This window comes from Cibotium barometz, chromosome 19, assembly GCF_041138505.1.
Source record: "Cibotium barometz isolate CiBa-2024 chromosome 19, ASM4113850v1, whole genome shotgun sequence".
Taxonomy (NCBI): Eukaryota; Viridiplantae; Streptophyta; class Polypodiopsida; order Cyatheales; family Cibotiaceae; genus Cibotium; species Cibotium barometz.
The window spans coordinates 10,518,379-10,545,903 of record NC_141064.1 but is presented as its reverse complement, the minus strand read 5'-3'; the positions used below and the strand labels follow the sequence as shown (position 1 = coordinate 10,545,903).

At 45.4% G+C, this 27,525-nt stretch overlaps 1 protein-coding gene across 1 annotated transcript; it reads right to left on the bottom strand.

The window, feature by feature from the left end:
• LOC147628220 (protein EARLY FLOWERING 5-like) lies at positions 1-27,333 on the bottom strand. Its single transcript, XM_086813286.1, has 10 exons — positions 27,315-27,333; positions 27,124-27,228; positions 25,935-26,028; positions 2,381-2,466; positions 2,167-2,216; positions 2,006-2,072; positions 1,840-1,921; positions 1,362-1,768; positions 690-1,277; positions 1-598 (listed from the first exon to the last, which is right to left on the bottom strand). The coding sequence occupies exons 2-10, from the start codon at positions 27,202-27,204 to the stop codon at positions 398-400; spliced, it is 1,656 nt and encodes a 551-aa protein (XP_086669412.1). The 5' UTR covers positions 27,205-27,228; positions 27,315-27,333; the 3' UTR covers positions 1-397.
• Positions 27,334-27,525: the final 192 nt, after the last annotated feature.

The window sequence follows — 27,525 nt, the reverse complement described above, 5'->3', positions numbered from 1 at the left end:
AAGTTTGTTTTGATACTCATAAAAGAAGCTCGTACATGCTCCCCTCTATGCTGACAAAAACTAAAGAGATAGCTGTCACAAAGTCGAGGTCCTACGTCAAGGGCCTCAATAGGGCTATCTTAATAACGTGTTTTGGAGAATGCCCCTATGAGTTACTACCATCTCAATTTGTTAGCTTTCCACTCTTTTTCTCTCAAAACAAAGCTCTGGGCTCGCAAATGCCACCTGAAGTGATGTCCCAATATACAATACATTCCAAAAAGAAGGAAATCTTACTAACTGATCAGTTGCATATAAAACGGTGCTTTGTTACACAGACTCATTGAAGCATCTCTCTTTTACATTCCAACCTCCTAAGAGTGTGATCTTTAAGGAATCGTAGCTGTAAAGGCACTCATCATGAGAAATCTCCTTCAAAGGCACCAAGAGCTTTCATGTCTTCCAAAAAGGCTGAGTAAGAATCATCAATGCTTTGTGGTTTTGAAACAGCCTGTGCTGGTGGCATCCTTGCTACACTGATTGTAGTGTTCACTGCAACGGAAGACTTGGGTTTCGCCTTTTGAACAGTCTCTCTGCGCACACGGACAGAAGCTGGAACCTGTTCAAGAAAAACCTAATCAAATATATTGACACCATGAATAACACATTTGTTTTCTCTAACTTCTGAGAACATTCGAAGGGGACCCTACCATTGATGTCAGCTCAGGTGTGTGTTGAGCAAGGGGCCTTTTCACAACTGTAGGAGCAGCTGATTTCACAAATGAAGCCTTTGAACCTTTCCCAGCCTCATCTACTGTGTTTCCATCCTGTACTTTTGAAACAACTGTCATTGGAGGAGCACTAGGCAGTCCTAAAGGAGGCCTTGTTGTAGGTGGTGGTGGTCCAAGAGGCGGCGGCCTTGATGGGGGAAGTCCAGAAAGAGGTATCCCGGTTGGGAGCAATCTGGAGGGAGGAGGTGGTGGCCCAGGCAGTGAAGCCCTCAAACCAGGTGGAGGGGCTGGGGGAGGAAGCCTCAGAACACCAGGAGGTAGCACTTCCATTGAATTTCCCAGCTGCATCGACCCTTGCAGGGGCCTCATCATCGTTGAAAGAGGAGGTGGTGGCGGTGGTGGTGGTGGTGGCAGTGCCAGTGGCAGAGAACCAGCAAGCCTTTGAGCTGGAGGGGGTGGTCTTTGCTGCAAAGTTGCATCCTGATTTTCTGCATGATTTAGCTCAGCCTTACCTTCTTGGGTGGCAGTTTGTGATGGCCGATGAGGCGGGGGAGGAGGAACTGCACCCTGTATCAACAAAACCACAGGTTGATGCCTTTCAATAAAAAGCAAAAAAAAAAAAAGATGTTATCAGCTTAGAGCACAGCATACCCAGTCTTGTGCACCACTAACATTTCCCCCAGCTTTCTCACTTGCATCATCAGTACCTGGAGGTTTCATGGTTCCTGAAGAGTCTACCATCCCTGTTCCTGGTGGAGGAGGCTGTGCTTGCCTGGAAGGTGGTGGTGGTGGAGGAGACCGAACCTTTGGAGGTGGGCCAAGGGGAGGGGGAGGTGGAGGGGGAGGGGGCAGAGATGGGGTTGCTGAAGCGGCAGGACGAGGTGGTGCAGGAGGTGGAGGTGGCACTGGAACAGGCAAGGGAATGATTGAATCTTCTGCAGAAGAGGTTCCTTCACCAGCCATAAGGAGAGGATGGGAAAGAGGAAGTGGGATAGCTGCCTCTGTCTCCAAATCTCCAGCAGCTGCTGGGTCTTCTCCTGGGAGTGGAATCCTAGGTCCTGCAGGCAATCAGCAATTATAGAAAGGAACACAGCAAACTCAAACATGTGAATAGGGTACTTTAGCATACCAATGGAAGATTTGTACATTGGTGGTTTTCCAGGGGGTGGTGCGCCTGTAGGATTAAGTGTCGGGTGGAAATAGACAGAATCCTGTATTGTATGCAGGCAGCAGATCAACTGGAGAACAAAATATGGTCGCCAAAACGGCCAGTAATGCTAACAGAAAATTAATACCTCTGGATTCAGCTGCTTGGCCTTTTGCTCTTCCTCAGCTGTTCTTCTCCGTGGAGCAGATAGATGACTGCCAGGGTAGAATTTCCTTCAACAAAGAGTAGCTCCCAAAAAAGAAACACAGAAGGACTAAATTTAACCAAAAAAAAAGGGTGTAAACTCACCTAAACATGATAGGCTCTTCACCTTTCTCCCGCATCTTGTCTTCATACTCCTGCCAAAGATACATCCACAACCAATCATTCAAACCCACGGTATGAGCATGGCTTTTTGAGCACTAAAAACAGTCTTCTAGAAGCCTCAAGAAGTAGACCTTCTAATGTTAGAAAGCTGGTAAAACTTGCTAAGCAACACAAGAAAAGCAGGAGAGAGACTCACCTTCCTTTTCTTGAGCACCAAATGGAGTGTGTCTTCGAGTTGCCGTTTTTTGTGTCTCCGTGTTTTATCCAAGGCACCATCAGCCTCTGTTACCAAACGTCATAAACTTACATCGGATAGTGCCACATACTATGGAAGCAATCCAGAAGTTTAACCGCCTCATTGGCAGCAGTGAGGCACATTCTTCTAATTATCCAGCTCTCCAGACCACACAAGTCATACAGCACTAGAGCATCGTCAAAGCACACAAAGAAGCAGACTGATCTTGAAACCCCACCTAGCAGACAGGCTAGTAAAAGTGAAGCATCCTTGAATGCTGCTCAAATGGCAAAGGCAGAAACGTATGGTTTCCACCATCTGCCAGCAAATATATTCACCAACGGTCTTTGATCTCAAAACAAGTTGAATAAAATCTACCATTGAACACAATCTCTCACTGTGAATATGCTTAAGGGGCTTACAAAACAGGTGTTAGCACTATGAAAAGCAAGCAAAGCTTTCCAAAATTAACCAACACCTTGTAGTGAAAGGTACCATTCATGCAAATCAGAGTCCCGCCTCCTTTGTTCCCGCATAGGAGGAGGATCTGCAACCTGTACATCAACACCTGCAACCCTTTGTACCGCATTTCTAGGTGTAGCTGGCTGAAGTGTTGGTAGGCATGTGTCTTCACCAAACACGATATCCCATAGCCCTTTGGCTACCAACACGTTGCGAATCATAAAAAAGTAGTAGTTTCTGTCCAACTTAACCTCCTAGATGAGAAGCCCAAATGCATATTGTGCCTGTGCCATCACTTCCTCAACAATGCAAAAATCCCACTGCAATACTGCAAATACAAATGCTAGAGCAAAACCCCAACACTGAACTATAAGCCTGCAAGTGTAATGAGCTGTAGCACCATTGACCAAGATAGCTCAAATGCACTGTATCAAAAATACTTGATGGCTTGCAAGGATTTGTTTGTCAATGCAGATTATTGTTGCCAATGATTCACTGCCTGTGAACCACGTGTACAGCACCTGATGCCACCTGTTGCCGCTTGTCTGCGCAGCATTGTATACCACCCGCCGTTGCAGAGCTCAACTCAGCTCATGTGCACCCGTGCAGAGCCTGTTGCCGCCTCTGCTGTGCTGTGCGCTGCTCTTGTACAGCGTCAAGTGCATCTTCACTTGCCTTTAATGCAGCGCCTCATGCAGCTGCTTACACAGCTGCCTTCGCCTGCGGGTGCAGAAATGCCTTGTGCCCCGCCTGTCGATGTCACCATTCGCTGCCCAAGTGGCTCTCCCCTATCTCATGCCAAAGTGTTACAGGACTGAGTATTTTACCTCTTTTTCTAAGCATTGCAATTTATGTTTTAAGCATGTTTAGCATTCACTAATCATGTTTTACCCTGTATATGCATGTGTGTAAGTTTGTACACGTGTGTGGATGCAGATACATGTTTGGGGTGTGTGTGTGTGTGTGTGTGTGTGTGTGTGTGTGTGTGTGTGTGTGTTCATGTGCATGTTTTTGGTCTTTCTCTTACCTTGATGCAGGAGCAGCAGCTGAGGCATCTTGTGGGTCAACCCAGTCAGCAGCTGACGTGGCACTGCCACGTGGCACAGGTGCAGGTGACATGGCAGCTGACACAGTACAGCTAAGCTGATGTGGTGCACGTGGACTGCAGCGGCTGACGTGGCTGCGGGGTTGTCATGACTGCAGGCGCTGCCACATAAGCAGCTGACTGTACAGGTAGTGGCTGGCAGCAGGCATGTCATAGGCGGCCTGTAGCAAGCAGCCCTACGGGCGCACACAAGCAAGAGAGAAAGAGGCGAAGCGATGGGCAGCAGAGAGAAGGCGCGCCAGACAGCAAGGAAAAACGCGCAAGGAAAAGCACGGAAGAAAACACCAGGCAGCCCCAAAATCGCACTCACGTTGATTTTTCGAACGCTAGCGCCACTTGTGTTTAAGGCATTCGACTTGATCCGGCTAAAGTGGCTGAGATTGTTAACTGGGAAGTACCTCAGACAACTTATGACATTAGATCGAGTACCTTCCAGGAAAGGCCAATCCAATGGCCGATGCTTTGAGCAGCAAGGGACAAATGTCTACGATTCAAACCACTAGACTTGACCTTGTTGGTACAGGACTAGAAGACATGAAGCACATGTACGCGGATTCCGAAGAATTCGGTACACAGTGGGAACAGGCATTGGATGCCACAGGACCATGCCATTTTCTGATACCGATGGTTGGCTTTTCTACAAAGGCCGACTATGTGTCATGAAATCATTCTGGGCAGCTCTTCTCCATGATGCCCATGACGCCATTACAAGTGGTCATAGGGGCATGAATTCGACTCTGGAGAAATTAGAACGGCAATACTATTGGCCAAAGATGAGGCGTGATGTGTTTACATATGTACAACGCTGTGACATTTGTCAAAAGGTGAAAGCTCCTCGTGGAAAGAAGATAGGGTTGTTACAGCCCTTGCCAATTCCTAAGGGTCCTTTCCAGGACATTTCGATGGACTTTGTCACAAATCTGCCTCCCAGTCCGAGTAAGCGTAATACGCACTGCTTAACTATTGTTGATAGGTTTAGCAAATTTGTTATGCTTATTCCTCGCAGGGCCAATGTGACCGCCGAGGATGTTGCCCAGTTATTCATTCGGCATTGGTACCTGATTGGCGGGATTCCTAGAACCATAGTGTCAGACCGAGATGCCAAGTTTACCAGTCATTCTTGGAGAGCATTGTTTGATAATTTTGGTACTAAGCTGAATTTTTCCAGTGCATTCCACCCACAAACAGATGGCTAGACAGAGATATACAACCAGTTGGCCTTTGACGTGCTGAAGTGATATGTCCACGATAAGCAAGGTAAGTGGGAATCGTATTTACCTTTAGTTCAAGCTGTTTTGAATGACTCTTTTTCTTCAGCTATTGGCAGGACTCCATATAAGGCAACGTTTGAAAGACCTTTTGAAACCGGCCTCTGGTAGAAACCAAAGTGCGGTAGACTAGCAATCACCCTTCCAATTGTAGTCCAAACAAATAACAAATTAACAGGATCTAGAATGCTCCAGAACTAAAAGGAAATCCACACCTGTTGGTCCCAAAGCTTGGCGTCCCTTTCGGTATTTCTTTATTCAAATTCAATGGAATGTATAACTGAGTACAACAAAGCCAGTCAAGGAAAGTAAACCTGCATATCCAATCTGGCAGCCCTCAAGACCTCTTAGCCTAGAGGATTCACATACAGATCTGTGTCCCACAAAAGCAACACACTGTGTTTTACTCTAATCAACCAAGACAATTCAACAGGGCAGCCTTGAGCACACATCTGGTTGTTCCATGTTCATGGCTTCAAACTCAGCCTAAATACCAGTCCACTGTCCAGTCTCTGTTTCCACCCTTCAAACTGCTATACCCTTCCTCTCACAAAGGGCCAGATGAAACAACTCTACAGCAGACATAAGCCAGTGGAAAGAAAGAAAGAAAGATATGTTAAGAAATTACCAACATTTATGCGTAGTTCTGCACCGGAGGGATTGACTGTACCAGTGTGTACTTGCAGCCGCCTGTATCAGCAACTCTGCATCACACGTGTGCACTTGTTTGTATGGGTCTGTACTTGCAGCACGTGTGTACCTGTCTGTACTTTCCCTCCCTACAGTCACCTCAGAATAGTACTTGCAGCTGTTCTCTTTATGCACCGACTGTACTCTGATGAGGCGCTCCCTGCAGCTGTACAAGACTGGAATGTACCTGTCTGTACCTGCTAGTGGACAGAGCTGTCAGTACTCGCATGTACCTGTCCGTACAGGTCAGCTTCTGCAGCTGCTGCCTGTTTGATACACCGCCGCCTGTACCAGCTATACGAGTCTGCACTCTACCCGCCTATACCAGCTGGACAGAGCTGTCCTTGTCAGCCTGCACCTGTCCGTACAGGTCTGCGGTGTCCTTGTCAGCCTGCACCTATCCGTACAGGTCTGCGCTGTCTACTCTCCACACAGCTGTGTTTCCCTTCTCCTCCACGCAGCCAGCTTGCACGACTTCTCTCCAAAAGCAAGAAAGAGAGAGAAGAGAGAGGCGTGTACCCCCAAAAGTGGAGTTGCCTCCTTCCATAAATATCTTAGGCCCCTTTTTTAATGTTCAATAAAGTTCCTAAGGGCCACTTATGCCTAGGGGCCACCCAAGGTTAAAACATTATAAGTAATAAATCCCTTGGTCCCCCTTCACACTTGGGGATGTCCACACATATTTCCATTTGTCCGAGCACCCAAATATGAATCATTAAATATTTGTCTTGCTCACCAACCACCATGCTGACACTCATGCTGTTCCACTTTCACAGGGTCATAACATACCCCCCTCTTGAAAATTGACAAGCGACCTCGATTGCAATCTGGTGATACAGCAAAATAGCCAAAGTGAAATGTACAATATGGCAAGATCAGCGTCCCAATCTCTCTAAGCCATGCATATGTAACAACATTCACTGCAAACCAATGGTGTAGTAGTAGTCTAGTTGTATACCACTGTGAAGTTTGAACCATACACAACCACAACATCCAATGTGACTAGTACACATATATCATAGAAGTCCCATAAACAGATGTATTGTCAGCCATCAGTACCTTTGGGTGAGACAAAAGCTGCACCAAGCGACCTCTAGATGTCATCTGAGCCTATCTGTATCAAGGGAGTGGAGGTACTACCCCCCTCTTGAGCATCAGGCAATGCTCCAGACCCATGCTCTGCTGAACCTGAATGAGCCGTAACAAGAGTCGGCTCCAACTCAAAGGCATCGAGATAACGCTGCAAAACCTGAGGTGAATCTGTTAAGTCACCTTCCTCCATCCACTTCGCATCCATCGGTGAATAGTTCTTGAACTTCACAAGATAGCGACGGGAAACTTTACCGCGTACCTTTCTTTCCTTATGTGCCAATATCTGCTCTGGAATAAGAACCTCATCAAGTTCCTCAGCTTCCGACTGAGCCTCATCTGATACGTCCTCAGGCACATCCCCATGGAAAGGTCTAAGTAGACTCACATGAAATGCATTGTGAATCCTCCAGTGATCTGGTAGCTTCAAGCGATAGGCCACCTCACCAATCTTTTCCAATACCTGAAAAGGTCCAGCATGCTCAACTTAGGGAATAAGCGCTCTTTACCCTTCATCTTCTTGAGCCTAGCTTTTTCAAATCGCAAAGGAACCCAATCACCCAATGCAAACTCTAATGCACGTCTGTGACGGTCTACTGCTTTCTTTTGCTTTTGCTGAGTTTTCTGGAGTGCCAACTTAACTCTCCGATAAGCTTCATCCATGTTCTCCACATACTAATCAGTCTCAAAGACCTTATCCTTTGTGTGCAAAATGGGTGGTACCTTCTTCCCTTCTTCCACAATCTCAAAAGGCGCCTTGCCCGTCGAGATATGGACAGTGTTGTTATAAGCAAACTCCACCAAAGGAAGATACTTTTCCCATTGTTGCTTGTGCTCTGACACGACACTTAAGAAGATCTAACACTGTAGAATTAGCCTCTTCCGATTGACCATCTGTTTGTGGATGACACGAAGATGAAAACTTGAGACTCGAGAGTTGTACCCATGTTGTCAAACAACCCTCTCCAGAATAAACTCGTCATCCGTGGATCACGGTCACTGATGATAGACGAAGGCAAGCCATGATACCTGAAGATGTTCGCCATGAACAACTTCACCATATGATCAACTTTGATCTGTCTTACGGACGAGAATGAAATGAGCCTGCTTACTGAACCTGCATATGATAGACCAAATACCATCATTCCCTGTTTGTGTCCGTGGAAGATCAAATATAAAATCCATAGCAATGCTCTCCCATGGTCTATCTGGAATAGGTAAAGGCTGAAGTAACCCTGGTGTCTTTTGACGGTCAAACTTCACCTTCTGACATAATGCATTGCCTAACAAAAGCATCAACATCTCTTCTCAAGGTCGGCCAATAAAAGAAAGTTTCAACTACTTTTATTGTGGCGTCAATACCTCTATGACCTGCATACGGTGGAGCATGACTTTCAATCATAACCTTGAGTCGTAACTGCCTGGTAACACACAGTCTACCATGCATCAACAAAAAACCATCTCTGAGAATATAATGATCATGCCGCTGACCCTCAGACATCTGATCATAAAGCCTTCCAAAGTCCTCATCATGGGCATACTACTCTTTCATCTCATCAAGCTCATGATGATAAGCAAGTGAAACTACTAAGACCTGTGGCTTGCGTGACAAAGCATCTGCCACAACATTCTTTTTGCCTTCCACATGCACAATCTGGAAGTGGAACATAGACAAAAAATTAGCCCATCACATATGCTTCTCAGAAAGTTTAGTTTGCGTGAGGAAATAACGCAAGGTCTGATGATCTGTCTGCACAGTGAAATCAACCCCAAGCAAATAGTGTTTCCATGTAGAAAGAGCATGAATTACAGCCAACATCTCTTTCTCATAAACCTGTAAATGCTTCTCGGCATTGCATGAAGGGGCGAAGCAATCTCAGCAAAATACCGTATGTACCGCCTGTAATAGGAACACAATCCCAAAAAGTTGCGTGCATTATGCACGGTCCTCAAATCTGGCCAATTAAGAATTGCTTCCACCTTCGAAGGATCCATATGGACTCCATGCTTAGACACAATATGCCCCAAGAAGTGTATCTCTTCCAAGAAGAACTCACTCTTCTTGCCATTAATGACCAGCCTATGCTTCCGGAGTTCTTCAAATACAATGGCCAAATGCTTCCTATGATCCTCCTCAGTGTGTGAATGCACAATCATATCATCAAAGAATGTGCCCACAAACGCTCTCTGAGGCCGAAAAATCCTGTCCATCATTCTGTTAAATGTGGCAGGTGCATTTGTCAAACCAAAGGGCATAACCAAGAACTCATATAACCCAAAAGTGGTTCGAAATGTTGTCTTATGCACATCCTCGGGTCTAATGCGTATCTGATGATACCTGCTTTTAAAGTCTATCCCACTAAAGACTGCTGAGCCCTGTAAGTGGTCCAATATGTCATCGATCCTCGGAATAGGGAATCGATTCTTGATGGTGTTCTTGTTTAGCGCCCTGTAATCTATACACATGCGCCAAGTACCATCTTTCTTTTGCACTAAGAGTACAGGTGAGCAAAAGGGTGATGAGCTAGACTGAATCAACCCTTTATTCAACAACTCCTGTACCTGACTCATAATTTCTTCTTGTTGGGCTACACTAACACGGTACGACGGTCTATTTGGTGGAGTACTATCCGGAATTAGATCAATAGCATGATCTTCTGGCCTTTCCGGAGGAAGTTCTCCTGGCAATGACTCGGAAAAACAATCTTGGAACTCACATAAGAAATCAATCCTGTCTTTATCTAACGTAGACAAATTAGATTTAGACTCATCATCTTTTGCATCCTTTACAAAAATCAAGTACGCAGAAAGATGCTTTTTCATTACTGATGAAATTGCGGAAGCTGATACAATAGGAACAGATTTCCCTTTAAGCTTTACATCCAAAATATGCTCTTTCCCTCTATGAGTCAAAGTAATCTTCCTGTTGTATGTATCCACCACCGCATGTACTCTATGGCACCATGGCATACCCAACAAAACATCACATCCATCAAGTGGCATGATGAAAAACTCCTCACTGTCCACATAACCCTGCACATGAAGCCTGAGCTTCCCAATAATAGGAGTGACGGGTTCTGCATACCCAAGACAAGCCATATTAGCCTCATACAAAGGCCCTATCTCCTCTGCACGGATCCCCAATCGACCAGCCAAATCTGGTGAAATAAAGTTGACTCTAGCACCTGTGTCAAAGAAAATCAAGGCATTTTGATCTCTCACTTTGCCCCATGTCCTGCACAACTCAATCTCTTCACCACCTGGCTGTTCCCCAACAAGATCAGGAACTAACCCTGCAGAGAGTTTTGGTTTCTTAGACTTGGGCTCCCCTTTAGTGTCAGAGTCCTTTTGGGACTTACGCTTGGGACAATTAAAAGACATATGTCCCTCTTCTGTAAAGTCAAAACATTTCCGAGCATCCATCAAAGCCTCTCTCTCCTCAGGAGTTCTCTTGGGCATTGGTAACTTCTTATACCGCTTCTCTGTAGACCCTTTTGCATCACGTGAAGCATGCCCTAACTTTTCAAATCTCTTGCTTGAGCTTTTACTTCCTTTAAATCCAGATGAGACCCCAGTGAGTAACGCATTTGCCGTCATAGCATTTTCTATCATCTGCGACATATTTGTTACTCGAGTCTTTATGCAATAGTCACGCACTTCCTTGGACAGCCCACAACAATACTTCTCCACCTGCTCAGACAAAGGCACTGCACGATAGGAAGTAACTGGGAGTAAAGCTTCCCAAAACTTCTTATTATAATCCTCAAGATTTTCACATTTTGATGCATCCAACTTGTGCCATGCTATCATTACATCCACCTCAAAAGTAGATGTGAGCCATACGGAAAAGAACACCTGCTTAAACTGTACCCAAGTAGATGGTGCTATGCCCTGTAAAAGAAGAGTGAACCACCACTGCAATGCATTGCCCTTGAGAAAAGTCACACCTTTTCTCACCTTAGAGGATTCCGTGTAATTACCACAAGAAAAGGCAACGTCAAACTGCTGTAAAAAGGTAAGTGCCTTTAGCTTATCTTTGGCCCCACTGAATGTGTCAAATTTCACAGCAGCTCCTCCTTCCTTATAATCCTTCGCCTTACCCATAGGCGTTAGATTATCGCAAGGAAGTGGCTTCACAAGATTGCTACCCCCGGCATTCATGCCCATCATAGGGTCAACATTACCAATTCCCACACTTGGCATTCCATACATTCCAGCCATGTTTCCAAACATACCACTATGCATACTGGGCTGCATGCCCCCATACATGTTTCCTTGCATTCCAGGCTACATGCCCCCAAACATGTTTCCTTGCATTCCGGACTGCATACCACCATACATATTCCCTTGCATACCAGGCTGAAAACTAGCTCCAAAATTCCTTGGAATACCCATGCCTCCCTGAGGATAACCCCCAGTCATGGATTGGAACACAGAGCCACCACCAAAATAGCCTGGATGCATAGACTGCTGTGGAATAGGTGGCTGTCCGAAAAAGGAACTCTATGAGTTGGCACCAAAAGTATGTTGCATGTTCGGAAACTGTCCAAAAGATGGATCCTGTGGGAAGGCACCACTATTGCCCTGAGGTGGGTTCTTAGAACGCACTTTCTTCTTCTTCTTTTCAGGCTCAGAATGAGATCTCATAAATTCAGCAAACTTCTCACTTTGAGTGAGCTACATAAACACATCCATTACACCTGCCAAACGATTTTTAAACTGAGCATCATCTTCCTCTTTACTAGGCATGTCTTCTGGCTGTGTTACATCCTCATATTGTGCATCTACTACAGCCTGTTCTCCTGCAAGAATATCCTCAGATTCATTTCTCTCAAGAGAGGCCTCTTGCTCTTCCTCTTCATCATCATAAAAATATTCATCTTCTGTGTCTAACATGCTGCTGAATTTTTCAGCAATGACTTTCGTCGAGGCAACCACGAGCTCACCCCCTTAAGAAAGTTAATGATGGGTCCCGGCAACGGAACCTTGAAACCGGCCTCTGGTAGAAACCAAAGTGCGGTAGACTAGCAGTCACCCTTCCAATTGTAGTCCAAACAAATAACAAATTAACAAGAGCTAGAATGCTCCAGAACTAAAAGGAAATCGACACCTGTTGGCCCCAAAGCTTGGCGCCCCTTTCGGTATTTCTTTATTCAAATTCAATGGAATGTATAACTGAGTACAACAAAGCCAAACAAGGAAAGTAAACCTGCATGTCCAATCTAGCAGCCCTCAAGACCTCTTAGCCTAGAGGATTCACATACAGATCTGTGTCCCACAAAAGCAACACACTAATTTCCTCTAATCAACCAAGACAATTCAACAGGGCAGCCTTGAGCACACATCTGGCTGTTCCATGTTCATGGCTTCAAACTCAGCCTAAATATCAGTCCACTATCCAGTCTCTGTTTCCACCCTTCAAACTGCTATACCCTTCCTCTCACAAAGGGCCAGATGAAACAACTCTACAGCAGACATAAGTCACTGGAAAGAAAGAAAGAAAGATATGTTCAGAGCTTACAAACGTTTATGCGCAGTTCTGCATCGGAGGGATTGACTGTACCAGTCTGTACTTGCAACCGCCTGTATCAGCAACTCTGCATCACACGTGTGCACTTGTCTGTATGGGTCTGTACTTGCAGCACGTGTGTACCTGTCTGTACTTTCCCTCCCTGCAGTCACCTTAGAACAGTACTTGCAGCTGTTCTCTTTATGCACCGACTGTACTCTGATGAGGCGCTGCCTGCAGCTGTACAGGATTGGAATGTACCTATCTATACCTGCTGGTGGACAGAGCTGTCAGTACTCGCATGTACCTGTCCGTACAGGTTAGCTTCTGCAGCTACTGCCTGTTTGATACACCGCCGCCTGTACCAACTATACGAGTCTGCATTGTACCCGCCTATACCAGCTGGACAAAGCTGTCCTTGTCAGCCTGCACCTGTCCGTACAGGTCTGCGCTATCCTTGTCAGCTTGCACCTGTCCGTACAGGTCTGCGCTGTCCTTGTCAGCTTGCACCTGTCCATACAGGTCTACGCTGTCCTTGTCAACCTGCACTGTCTGTACCAGCCGCCAGCCAACCTGCACAGTAGTCGCCTGAACCTACAGCACCCGTACCAATCTGTACTAGCCTTCTCACAGCTGTTGTACTGTACAGCTACTCTCCACGCAACTGTGTTTCCCTTCTCCTCCACGCAGCCAGCTTGCACGACTTCTCTCCAAAAGCAAGAAAGAGAGAGAAGAGAGAGGCTTATGCCTAGGGGCCACCCAAGGTTAAAACATTATAAGTAATAAATCCCTTGGTCCCCCTTCACACTTGGGGATATCCACACATATTTCCATTTGTCCGGGCACCCAAATATGAATCATTAAATATTTATCTTGCTCACCAACCACCATGCTGACACTCATGCTGTTCCACTTTCACAGGGTCATAACACCTTTCCAGTCATTGTTAACCAGGACTTCGTCTTCAGTACCGGAGGCGAACAGAGTGACGGAGTCTTACCAGGAGATTTTAGAGTCAGTAAAGGACAGATTGGCTAAAGCGCAAGAGGCCTACACTCGACAGGCCAATAAAGACTGAAGGGGTATGAAGTTTTTGGAAGGAGATTGGGTTTATCTTCGGATTATGAAGCAAAGACTGAAGCAGGTGGGCAAGCGATGCCCAAAGTTGTCTTTCAGGAGCTTCAGACCTTTTCGCATCCGGAAAAAGATTAATGAGGTGTCTATGCAGTTAAAGCTACCTCCGAGTTGGACTATTACGATGTATTTCATGTCAGTTGGTTAAAGCCATATGCAGGTCCACCCCCTTCAGAGGTCAAAGACGAAGAGGAACCCAACATTGTGGATGAAGCAGAAGTAATGGTTCCAGAACAGATCCTTCTGCACCGTTTCAAGCATGGCTCAAGCCGAAGACTAAGACAGTTCCTCACGAAGTTTCAAGACCGAGGAACCCATGAAGCGGTATGGCTCGACAAAGAGTTCTTCGAAGACTATCCGGCGTTATTGACGGATTATTTGGAGGCTATGCAGCTTCCGTCAAGTTAAGCAGAAGGGGATGCCACGTAGACATTTCTGTACAGAAGGTGCAGGACCTGGGATGGTGAACTAGTCCCATGTGAGCCCAGTCCAGGACGAGTCAGCCAGGGATCCATCTCGGCCGTCCGAGGTCAAGTGTGCATTGTCCTACACATGAGTCCAAGGTCAGATGTGCATTGTCCTACACATGAAACAGTGCCAGTCCGCGCTATGAGTCTCCCTCTAGAATGATGTCAGTGGTTCTGTGTATCTGGTATGGTACCGGATGCCAGATCACTGAGTAGATAGTGGTTAGGACAAGGGGCCAGCCCATAGGGCTACCCCGGATCTGAGTGTGGGCATGGGAATGGTGTAGAACCACCCCCATGAGGGCCAGGAAGGCCCAGTCTGAACCCACCAGCCATGGAGGGGCTGTAGGGCAATCCTAAGGCAAGAATAAGGCTATTTTCAGGAGGTTACAGCCTTCTTAGGCTGTAGGGCAAGTATGGGGCAGCCCATACAGGCTGCCCAGCCCATGGATTGTGGGCAAAGGCTATGCCCAGCCTTCTAGAAGCAAGCGCCTGCCTCCCCAACTTGCTAGGGAAAAAACGCAGCATTTATTAGGGTTTTTTGAGCATTTAATGCTGAATTAACTCAGTCGTGGGATGTGTCTGCTTATACTGGCCGACTGCAGCTGTAGGGTAAGTATAAATAGGAGAGGTCCACAATCCCATCATTCATCTCATTATTTCACCAAGAGCTCAAGCCAATCAAGGGCTAGACAAGCCAAGGAGATTGCTAAGCAAAGGGGTGGACTTCTAAAGGTCAAGGGCAAGGATTTCCCTGCCAAGAAAGGTCAAGAATTCTGTATTTGTTTTCAAATTTACATCATTCTAATAAAGCAAATACACCATCCGTGGTGGGGGCCCTACAGAGGGTAATTGGGACGCAATACTGTGTCCACTCCATCTCCCCCTTCTCTCTCTATTTTCTGCACATCTCCTTGCAGTTTGTGCGTTAATTTCCGTCGCGAAAAGAGTGCTGATTTCTGAGTTTTGAAGTTACCGATTCTTCTCCGAACCTTCCGCATATTACAGGAGGGGATCTTGGAGGGAGAAGAGCTGATGTGCCACTTGTTTGATGCACTTACTGAATTTGCAGCTAGAACTCCTTCACTTGCCTCTGTAGAAGAAAACACAGTCAGGGGGCTGGCCGACACCAGTAGGAGGGCTTGTAGGTCAAAAAACGCAGCTAAGGAAGAAAACGCAGCCACTGTTTGAAGGATCTACAGCCAGGAGAATCTAGGGAAGCAAAAAAACGGAGAGAAGCAGACTTTGCAACAGCCAGAGCCTAAGCGTATGATACCAGCAAATAGGGCAATGTAAGATGATTGAATGAATAAAAGAGAGCAACTCTTATATACTTGTGCATGAAGCAGGTCGGCTGTAGAAACAGGCCGACAGGACCTCCACGATAGCATTAAGAAGATGCAATATTTTAACAAAGGTCACATGCGTAACAAGTGCCCAAAGAAGAAGGGTGCTAAGAGGAAGACCAACGCAGGACCCAAGACGAAGCCAACCAACCAGTTGTCTTTGACAGATACTTCAGTCAATGTGCTTTCTCGAATAAGTTCATGTTTCGATTGTCTGTTCAACTCTAAGATTTTCGGCTTGCACGATCTTCTTCGAGTTTATGGAGAAGTGAACAGCCATACAATCCACATTCTTCTGGACCTCGGAAGCTCACACAACTTTGTCAATTACAAACTTGTGCAAAAATTGGGTCTGGACAAGACGCCTAGCAATCATACCTACAAGGTACGCGTACTTGCGAGTCAGCAAGTGTGGGATCGAAAGGTGGAGAAGCTACCAATCCGGATTCAAGACTACAGCGATATTCTGGAGTGCTATGTTATGCACCTAGAGCATGTAGACTTGCTATTGGGGATTGAGTGGTTTAAGACCCTTAAGGTCCAAATAGATTGGTTTGGTCATTCTTTTTCTTTTGAACATAAGAACACCCATTTTTGCATTCAAGGTGATTGTATACATCCCTCTCAGGGACCTCTTGTAAATACAATTGATTTTGAAAATATAATGGATTCTTCTTTGTATACTACTTTCCACTGTGTGTTGATTCCACTTTCTTCATTTCTAGTACTTGCTATAGATGTTAATGAATTAAGTGTGTTTGAAAGCAAAGAATTAAAGAAGTTACTTGACTCGTTTCAAGATATATTTCCTTAAGGAGCTACCATCGGGTTTACCACTCGAAAGGGCAGTGGATCATCATATTGATCTAGTTCCTGGTGCTCAACCTGTTAGCATTCCGCCTTACAGGATGAGCCAAGCTGAGGAAGATGAGTTGGCTAAACAACTCGCTAACTATTTGAGGATGGGCCAGATCCGTCCAAGTAAATCACCTTGGGATGCACCTGTGTTACTTCGGAGAAAGAAAGGAACTGCCATTAAGCTTACCACCTGAAAGAGCAGTAGATCATCGTATTGACCTGGCCCCTGGTGCTCACCCTGTTAGTATTCCACCTTACAGGATGAGCCAAGTTGAGGAAGATAAGTTGGCCAAACAACTCGCTGACTATTTGAGGATGCACCACATCCGTCCAAGTAAATCACCTTGGGGTGCACCTGTGTTACTCAGGAGAAAGAAGGACGACTGTCATGTGCATCAGCAATGCCATGGACCTTCTCAAGACTAAATCCATAAGGGGCACGCAGATAAAGACCATGAACCAGTAGAAGATGGACATGGAGCAGGACTTGGAGCAAAGCATGGATCAAAAGGCTGTCGGCTGCATGGAGGCTGACATCAGCATGACCAAAGGGCTGTCGGCTGCACGACAGAGGGTGCTGGCAGCAGGCGCATCCAAGAGAACCAGTCGACTGCATTTTAATTGATTTTATGAATCAATAACTGGCCGACCAGCAGTCGGCCAGTTTTCCCACATGCTCCAAGGCCTATATAAAGGCATCCTTGCTCTTTGTCTTAGGCATTCTCTCCCACTAGGGGATTGGATCCTTAGAGGTCCCATAGGGGACAGATTTTAGGGTTAGCCACCTTTTTATGAAGGCAACCCATGGCTGCAAAGATATGTACCTTTTTGTACCATAGTATATACTGAAATTCCAGCACTTCTCACTCTCTCTCTCTACTCTCTCTCTACTTGCGTTTTTGCATCAGATGGTGCGTTTTTTGCATCAGAAGGTTTCCAAGAGTGTTTAGGGCTGAAAGAAGACTACCCAGAGCTTCCGCGTGTTACATTGGTATCAGAGCATCAGGCTCAGCAAAGCTAAACGCTGAATCAGTCCCAGATGATGGTGTACAGGTCCAAGGTACAGGAAAGTACACGGATACGAAGCCCAAGGCGAGGAGCACAGAAGCGGGAAGAACTCCCAGGAGGTTTGTTGGTGGTGTTCCACAGTGTTGCCAGATGGGGATGGCAGTTCCGTGAGCCAGATAGGTTCTCAGGTAACGGTCCCAAGGGAGGTTGATCCTCCAAGGGTGATGTGAGAGTGCCAGACTCAGTTCCAGGAAAGAAGACCAAGACAGTGTTCAGAGTCAGGGCAGGAATGGATTGTGGACTAGAGGAAGACCAGATGCATAGATCTTCATCAGAGACGGAGTGGTTTGGAGAACAGATCGGATTTTCAGAGAAAAAGGTTTGCAGGGATGGAAGATGACAGAGGGATTTCGGAACAGGATTGGGATGATGACAGTCATCCAAAAGCAGGTTGGATTCCCGTCATCAAGTTTAGCAGAGGGGGATGTCATGTGCATCAGCAATGCCATGGACCTTCTCAAGACTAAATCCAGAAGGGGCAAGCAGATAAAGACCATGAACCAGTAGAAGATGGACATGGAGCAGGACTTGGAGCAAAGCATGGATCAAAAGGCTGTCGGCTGCATGGAGGCTGACATCAGCATGACCAAAGGGCTGTCGGCTGCACGACAGAGGGTGCTGGCAGCAGGCGCATCCAAGAGAACCAGTCGACTGCATTTTAATTGATTTTATGAATCAATAACTGGCCGACCAGCAGTCGGCCAGTTTCCCACATGCTCCAAGGCCTATATAAAGGCATCCTTGCTCTTTGTCTTAGGCATTCTCTCCCACCAGGGGATTGGATCCTTAGAGGTCCCATAGGGGACAGATTTTAGGGTTAGCCACCTTTTTATGAAGGCAACCCATGGCTGCAAAGATATGTACCTTTTTGTACCATAGTATATACTGAAATTCCAGCACCTTCTCACTCTCTCTCTCTACTCTCTCTCTACTTGCGTTTTTGCATCAGATGGTGCGTTTTTTGCATCAGAAGGTTTCCAAGAGTGTTTAGGGCTGAAAGAAGACTACCCAGAGCTTCCGCGTGTTACAACGACACTTGGAGAATGTGTATAAATTACAAGAGATTGAACAAGCTGACAATCAAGAACCGTTATCCTCTCCCTAGATCAGATGACTTGATTGACCAGTTAGCCGGAGTGAAATATTTCACAAAGATAGATTTACGTACCGGCTACCACCAGATACGTATTCATGAAAGGCATGTCGAAAGAACCGCCTTTCGGACTAGGTATGGCCATTACGAGTTTCTCGTATTACCTTTTGGGTTAACCAATGCTCCAGTCACTTTCCAATAAATGATGAACGATCTTTTTCATGAACACTTGGAAATATTTGTGGTTGTGTTCCTGGATGATATTTTAATATATAGTCGTACTCTTGAGGATCACGTTAGACACCTCACGATTGTCTTAACTATTTTAAGATAGAATCAACTGTATACTAAATTAAGTAAATGTGAGTTTTTTATGATAGAAATCATTTACTTGGGACACAAGATCACTAGAGATGGATTGAGCATTGACTATGACCGAGTTCAGAAGGTTCTGGCCTAGCCTACACCGCAGACAGTGAAACAACTTCGTTCTTTTCTCGGTTTCGTTGTTTTTCTTCGGAAATATGTGCACGAGTACTCTCAACTCACACTACCGATGACCGACTTGTTGAACGGTCGTGGACGTAAGTTGAATCAGCCTATCACTTGGAATAACGATCTCGATATGGCCTTCAGACTTTTAAAAGATAAAGTCCAGGAAGCACCTATCTTAGCATAACCCGATCCTAGTCGGCCTTATGTTCTTGAAACTGATGCTAGTGACTATGCCATCGGGACTGCTCTATTTCAAGATGGTAGACCTGTTGCTTTCAAGAGTAAAAAGCTAGATGACGCTCAATCTCGTTGGCCAACCCTTGAGAAGAAGCTTTATGTTGTCATTCACGCTCTCAAGGTTTGGAGACATTATTTATATGGCTCCAAGTTTGTGGTATTGACTGATCATCAGTCAATCAAGTATGTGTGTGATGCAGATGATTTGAGAGGAAGGAAAGCTCGATGGGCTGAGTTAATGCAAGATTTTGATTTTGAGATTCGTTATCAAAAGGGGTCCATGAATAGTGTCGCAAATACACTTAGTCGAATTAGAGAGGTGAATACTTTGCCGTTCACCGAGATTTCTACTGACTTATTTCAGTCATTGAGAAGGTTTTGCAGGACTGATAGTTATTTTGGCCCATTTTGGCAGAACATCCAGGACAAGAGCTCATTGATTGACCACGACTCAATGACTGAGCAACCTACCATTCAGGCTGTAAGAGGTCAATGGATGATTCGGAATGGTTTACTATTCCGTAATGACAAAATTTGTGTACCACAGATCTCGGACATTAGGTCCAAGATTCTTAAGGAGTATCACGACGCCCCTTCTGCTAGACACCCTGGGGTACACAGGACATTAGCTTTAGTGAAACACACTTTTTATTGGCCAAAGATGAAAGGGTATGTAGAAGATTATGTCCTCAAGTGTTAAGTTTGTCAAGCAAATAAAGCTGAACGCTTTAGACATGCTGGGCTGTTGCATCCTTTGCAAATCCCAGGTAATAAATGGGAAAGTATTTCCATGGATTTTATTACTGGATTGCCAAGAACACGTTAAGGCCACGATTCTATTTGGGTTGTGGTGAATCGCTTGACAAAAATGGCTAGATTTTTACCGACCCGGAAGATCATTACCGCTACGCAATTAGCAAGGCAGTTTATCGAGCAATTATTTAGACTGTACGGGTTACCGCAAGACATAGTCAGTGATAGGGACTCTAAGTTTACAAGTGACTTTTGGAGGCTTGTTTTTGAGAAGTTTGAATTTGAGTTCCTCAAATCATCCTCAATATGATGGCCAGACTGAAAGAGTCAATGAAATTTTGGAAGATATACTTCGAGCATATGTCTCCAAAAGACAGAGTTCATGGGAGGATTATCTTCCTATGTTAGAATTTGCATATAATAGTACTAAGCATACGAGTACAGGTTTTAGTCCATTCATGCTTATGTATGGTTTTCAACCTAGATCACCTGTTACAGTGAGATTTTCAGGACTTCAGCATGATGCAGCACGTAATTTTTTGCAAGATATGCAAGAAATGTTACAAGTTGCAAAAGAATCTATTAGAAGTACTCAAGACAGAGACAGATTTTATTCTAATAGACATCGTTCACCCAGAGAGTTCTCTAAAGAAACAATGGTATATTTGTGAGTTCCGAAAGATTTCGAGACTTTACGGACAGGTCGATCAACGAAATTATCCCCTAGATACTGTGGACCATTTCGTATTACAATTCAATTGCATATGAACTGGATTTGCCTTCTCATGTGAAAGTTCATCCTGTATTTCATGTCAATAGACTTAAGGAAGTACTGGGTGAAACAAACCAATTAGTTACTCCTCAAGAAATTATAGATGTCGAGGACATGACATTTGTTGCACACGAACTGGAAAAGATTCTTGGATTTCGTGAAAGACGATTGCGTAATACACTTATCACAGAATACAAGATCAAGTGGAAGGATCGTGTTGAGGAAGACGCTACATGGGAGACATTGACTACCCTTCATAGGGATTACCCTGGCTTTTTAGTGAGCTTAGGAGTGAGCTCTTAGAGCAAGGGGAGTATGTCATGTGCACAGTGTGTATCTACCGTGTGCAACGCGCACAAGACTAGCTTCAAGGCTTGGGAAAGCTTGGAGTCACGTAAGCTGATTGGCGAGCTGGGCTAGGGATAGACTAACGAGCAGGCACCCAAGTATGGATGAGCGGGCGCCCAAGTGTGGACGCCCAGTGACTGGCCAAGAGTCTATAAAAGGGTAGCCAAAGTTAGTCAATAGTTCATAGAGTCTCGCATGTCTTTGTGAGAGCTCTATGGTCAGGAGCCTGGATCTAGTGCACACGTGCACCTGCTTATACAGCCAAGGCCGACAACAATCTCGAGGCCCGCAAGGGTAGCTTCGTGGCAGTATGGGACGTCACGAGGTAGAGATTGGTCGGCACGTCCATCTAGTTAGCTCAACTCGTGGCTTGGTGGGGACAACCTAGACTTGTGGGCTTGCCCACGGCTGTCAAGGTTGGGAGGTGAGTCAGGCCTGCACCCCCTTCACGTTTGCTTGGTTTGTTTTGCAGGTTTCGAGCCTTGTACCAGGAGCGTTCTACGAGGTGATCCTTTGGGGATTTGACACCACCCCAGAGAGTGGCGCGATGATCTTCTCCTTTCCCACTGAGTGCAACACAAGGGACTGACTAGAGCATGGAGTCAGTGTCCCCGCCGCTATTTAGGGACACGCCATAGAGCTCTCACACCATTTGCACGACCTCTCATCACTAATATGCTTACCCACCTCTGGCCTTTGACTTGGATGGAGTTCGGTGGCTCGAGCCTTAGAGGTCATGCAAGGGAGATGGTGTCCTCCAACCTGGAGGTACTACTTTTTGTGTTTCTTCATGTTTCAATGGCAGTACCACTTCCTCCCTCCTACAGATACCTACATTGTGACAGGTGGAGTCCAGAGTATGCATACTCCAATGCTCGAACAGAATGGCTCCACATGGAGGCCAAGATTCGTGTCCATCTAGCGCAACTTCGCTCCATAGTGATTACTTTCCATCAAAACCCATGCCCAAGACTCTTCGAGTGGAGGGCAGTTCAGACATTTCAATTCCCATCGACCTTAGTTATGCGGATTGTCTCATGGAACATCAAAGATTTGGGGGGCCCACAGTGCTTTCAAAGGCATCATGTCCTTAGTGAGGAGCTCCACAGAGCAGTAGTTGGTGGACCCATTGACATTCTCTTCATTCAAGAGGACCACCTTTTAGAGGGACGTATCTACCGCTACGACACGATCTTACAAGGAAGGAGTCCCGCCTTCCGGACCTATTCTTTTGGCCACTCTGGGACATAGGGTGGAGTATGCATTTCCGTCAGTGAGCAGGCACCATTGTCATTGGACGAGCTCAATGGATGACCATCAAGATTGGAGGGGACTGTGTGGGTGGCTTGAATGCATATGTGCCGAACATTGCAATAGGCTGAGCCGCTTTCAGGAGTATAGTTCATAAATCCCTGCCGCAGGTGGATTTCTAGTGTATGGGTAGGGATTTTAACATGCTAGAGTCGATAGAGGACAAACTCAGAGGTGGCATGGCTACAATATCTGGTACAAAGTACTTGGCTTGGGAGGAGTTGATTTTGGCTCTCAAGGGACAGGACCCTTGGAATCTTCCAAAGTTTGGACGCAACCCCGAGAGTCTGTGTTTCTCCAGATCCAACAAGAAGAGTACTAGAACTAGCGTATCCAAATTAGATCGGTTCTATGTATATGAGTGGGCTTGTGATCATGGTGGCATGATTAGTATTTTAGCAGGTACTACTTTCTCCAATCACATATTCTCTCCCTAGAGGCAAGAAACATTTGAGTACCCGGATTCCACACAGCCTTATCTAGGACTCTGAAATTTGCAGCACCTTCTTGGAGGCAAGCGCTTCGGTCAAGATGCGTCATCAAGATCTGATTGTTCTCCTTCTTGATTTCGAGAAAGCCTATGACAGAGTAGATTAGGGCTTTCTAGAGGGGACGATGTGCAAGATGAGTTTTCCGAAGGAGTGGGTCTGAGGTGTTTCGGGACTCTACTCGGCTTCACAAAGCCAAGTTCTTACTTAGAGAGCTAGAGGCAACAACTTTCTCGCTCAATCAGACAACTGCCCTCTAGCACCTTATCTCTTCTTGTTTGTACAGTCCCAAACAGCCCCTCTCAGCCCTAGCTTTGCATCCCTCCCTCATTCCCTTGGGAAGAGTGCATTGGCTCGAGATTGGACATCTTTGGTGCTTCTACAGCAGTGCACAGTTCAGCCCAACACTTGGTCTTCAAAGGTCTTGCGTTTGGTTTATCGTCAATCACACCGTCAATCTCTTTAAAGATAATAAAGCAAATACTATCCCGGTAACAGGATAGGGGGCCCTTCAGTGGGTAATTCGGGACCCCATACGATGTATGGTTCTCATCTCTCTCTCTCAAATCTCTCTAAAGTTTGAAGTCATTAAAGTGGATTGCTAAACTCGCGAAACTCAGGATGATACAGAAGACGGTGTGAGCATTTGTGTGACAGGATCCTCCAATACGAATACTTCCGCTACATGTTACAAGAGGAGAAGAGCACCTCCCCTTTTATGCATCTTGACTCTCGATTGCCATTTGGGAACAAGTTTGTACTTAGCCATTATGGTTGTTTTCTCGGTTGACTCTCACTTGCCATTTGGGGACAAGTTTGTACTTAGCCATTATGGTTGTCTTCTTAGAAGCTTCACCCTTGGCTGAAGCATAACCCTTAGAAAATGACTTATTGCAGTCAGCTTTGGACTTCCCTTTGTCTTCCACCGCAAATCATGTTCACCACCATGAGCACAATTGGCCTAGTTTGCTCTTCTTGTAAAAACAAGCCCACAAGCTCATCAAAAGTGACTGGATCTCTACCTCCTCTCATTGAGAGATAAAAGAAGTATGAAATCCAAGATAAGGTCGCAAAGAGTCCAAAGTGTTTATAATAAGCTGCTTATCTGGTATAACTTCATCTATATTCAATAGTTGTTCTCTCAAGATGTTCTGTCATAATTTAAAACATCAAAGTTTTTACCAATGTGACTAGTTGAAGAAGCCAACACCCACTGTATATTTAAACCTGCACCTCTACACAAACCCGAACTTGTCTCTTGTAGGGTATCCACCTGACCACCTGTACAGCTACAGTTTCTGTCTGCTAATTCTATCCGCCACCTAGCCACGTGCAGAGCCTCTTGCATGTAGAATCGGCCAAACAGCCTCGGCGGGTACCTCTGCCACCTTGGCCCACAAAGTGCACAGCCTTATCTAGGCCTCATGACCATCTGCTAACGTCGCTTCTGTATGCCTTCACCTCTATACACAGTGCTAACCACCCCTATGCCTCTGCTTTGCCTCACATGTCACAGTTGATCACAGCCATGTAGCAGTTGACCGATTGCCTGCTGCAGAAGCTGACCTTAGCCACAACGATTTGCGGTACCTGGTTCAGCTTTGCGACAATGAGCTGCCAACAATCAACTGCTCTGATACCACTTGTAGTGGTTGAGATCGTCAAAGCAAAGACACACACAGCATGCAATGGATCAAAGACAGACACACACCCATGCAAAACACGCACAATCTGTACAGAATGAACACAAAGAGTAGGTTGATGGGTAAACTCACAATAACTTTTATTAGCAATAAACACGTCATTTTTTGTGTTTCTTACAATAATCCACACCATGGAAGACTAGGTGTACCCCTTAGCCCAGTGTCATAACTTCTAAAAGTGCCCACACTAAGCTTATAAGCATATAACATAAAATGCTAAAACTCTAATGTCCCTAGGCATTTTATTCCCCTAACACCTTTACACGTTTTCACTACCCAAAGTGTGTACCTCATTCTCTACCACTGAGGTTATGTGGGATTTTTCTACAATGGTTATATTTATAGGCCTCCAAAAAGCAAGCCACCTTACATTGATTTGTGCTAGTTGCCCTAACACTTTAAACTGCTCAAATGAGGAACTGGGGAGGCCCTTTTCTGGAAAACACTTGATTGGCCTGTCAGCTTGCTGTAAGGAACCTCACAACAGGGAAGATCCCTCATTAGACCTTTTATGGCCCTTTCACATACCCAGTCTCTGAGCCGCCCCTGAACTCCTGCCCAGAGCTGATTTGGATCTGCATATGGGCTAGAAAAAAGGTCCAAAACGTGCCCAAACTTATGCATATGGGCTCAAAACAACCAAATCTGTCTATGCATTGCTTTCGTTGTTCCCAGCCAGTCATTCTCATAGTCCATTGCCTTGAGGACTTGAAACCCCATCAAAAGCATGGACCTTATCTACCATGTCACCCTAAGCCTCATATCCTGCACACCTTTGTCCCTTTATGCAAACACGGCTCACAAACGGCGAACACTCTGCAAACTGTTCAAGGGTGCCGCTTACATCAACGGTGGGGCAGAGAAGAGAAACAAAAAGGAATGCCTTAGTTTGGACATGCTGAAAACAGGCCTGCTCAAGGCAAGCAAACGACATGTAACCTCGCTCCATCAGTCATTTGGCAGCTTGTCTCATCAGATCTTGAACCTGTAAAAACAACTCCAAGAGTGTCCCCCCAACAAGCTCAATAAAATTCTGTGCAAATGGAAGATCATGATCTTGATCTTAGAGTCATATTACTGAAGAAAAACAGAGGTCTCTATCTTAGGAATACTTTTAGGTGTTAAAACCTCACTAGGACAAAACTTTCCACCTTAAGGCTCAGATACATATATTGACTGCTTTTTTATAAAAACTATTCACAGGTTAAGAGAGAGTGCAAAGATCCAGGGTTGAGTTCAACCACCCAACTATTTTGCATTAAGGGTTAAGAAAAGAGCATGTTAACCACATGTTGGGAAAAAAAAAAAAGAAGTCTTACTCATTGTTTCAAGTTTTCGAATTTGTTCCCTTATGGCCTCGGGATCCTTCTTAAGAATGCCAACTTCACGTACTTTTTTCCTCTCCTTTTTGTTCTGGGAGAAGGTGGATAAGGGTGGGAATAAGCAAAGTCAACATCCATATTACTTCTTTCCTTACTTTTGTAGCAGAGAACATAGCAGCACAAGAGAAAAAAGAAAGTGCAATCAACAAAGGACAGGAATGCAGTTAAAAAACTATGCATAACTGTTGTGTGCACAGGCGGAAGCATAGACAAAGGAAGAGAGAGAGAGAGAGAGAGAGAGAGAGAGAGATGGCAGACAAGATCACTTGATTATAGCAAAAGAGGTTTACAGTGGTAATAGCCAGCAACAAGGTGCCACAATGTGTGCTTGAGGATGGATAATAGACAACAAGCGGGAGGACTCACATGAAGACACACAAGCACCCTCATGCGTAATTGTTTGGCAAAATGAGACCATTCCATAGCATCCAAAGAGACATCCCTCACACTTTTTCTCCCTCTTTGCAACTTTTTTCATGTTTGCTTGCATTCTAGTCAACAAAGAAGAAGGGGAATGGCGCAATTATCTCAGTCCCACCCCATCACTCTGATGCACCTATTGTAGCTCTGAATGAATGTTATGGTTTTCAGGAGGTTACACAGAGAGAGAAGTATGTCCCCATAATTTTTGTCCTTACACCCATGTGATGTGAACGGGCGATTACGGGTCAGTGGATCACATATTTCCATGTTATGGTTTTCAGGAGGTTACACAGAGAGAGAAGTATGTCCCCATAATTTTTGTCCTTACACCCATGTGATGTGAACGGGCAATTACGGGTCAGTGGATCACATATTTCCATCTGATGTCTGGCTGCACGCTAAATCCAACCAGCCTTCTGCAGTCATATCTAGAATGACATCTCAACTGCCCATAGGTGGAGGGGGACAGCATACATTACCCATCCATTGATGGATCATGCAACGCCAATCCTTAGCTTATGCTATGCGCTGACCAAGATGAGCCATTATGTACTATATATAAACCCCATTACAAGACGGACCAACAATCCTGAAGCATTAACCACAAATGCAAAATCTTAAAACGAACCGAAAAACCCTGAAACAGAGAAAGATTGAAGGAAGGCAAACAAATGTTTCAGGTGAAAAGGGGAAGAGTTCGTACCCGCTTCAGTTCTTTCTTGCGGAGCTCTTTGCGGTAAGCGTCCGTGGGATTCATGACCTTCCCACCCTTTGTGGTCTTCATGGCTGCAACAGGGCGAGTTCACTCCTGCCAATGAGAGAAGAGAAAATTAACGAAGCGATATAAGCAACTAACAAGAAGTTTCAAAATGCTATTTGCAAATGGGCTCATACCTCTTTATGGAGCACTTTTTTTTGTTTTTCGAGCCAAGCACGCTAGTTCTAAGACTGGAACAAAGAAACGCTTTTTTGTCATTAGCTTCGTCGTCTCTGTCGTATAGACGGTTTTGCTACTTCCTTAAAGTATGACCTCGGAAGACTCAGGAACTGGGCATGATAGCAACCAAGAACTCCAAGAGAAGCCTAGGTACTGTGGGACTTGCCC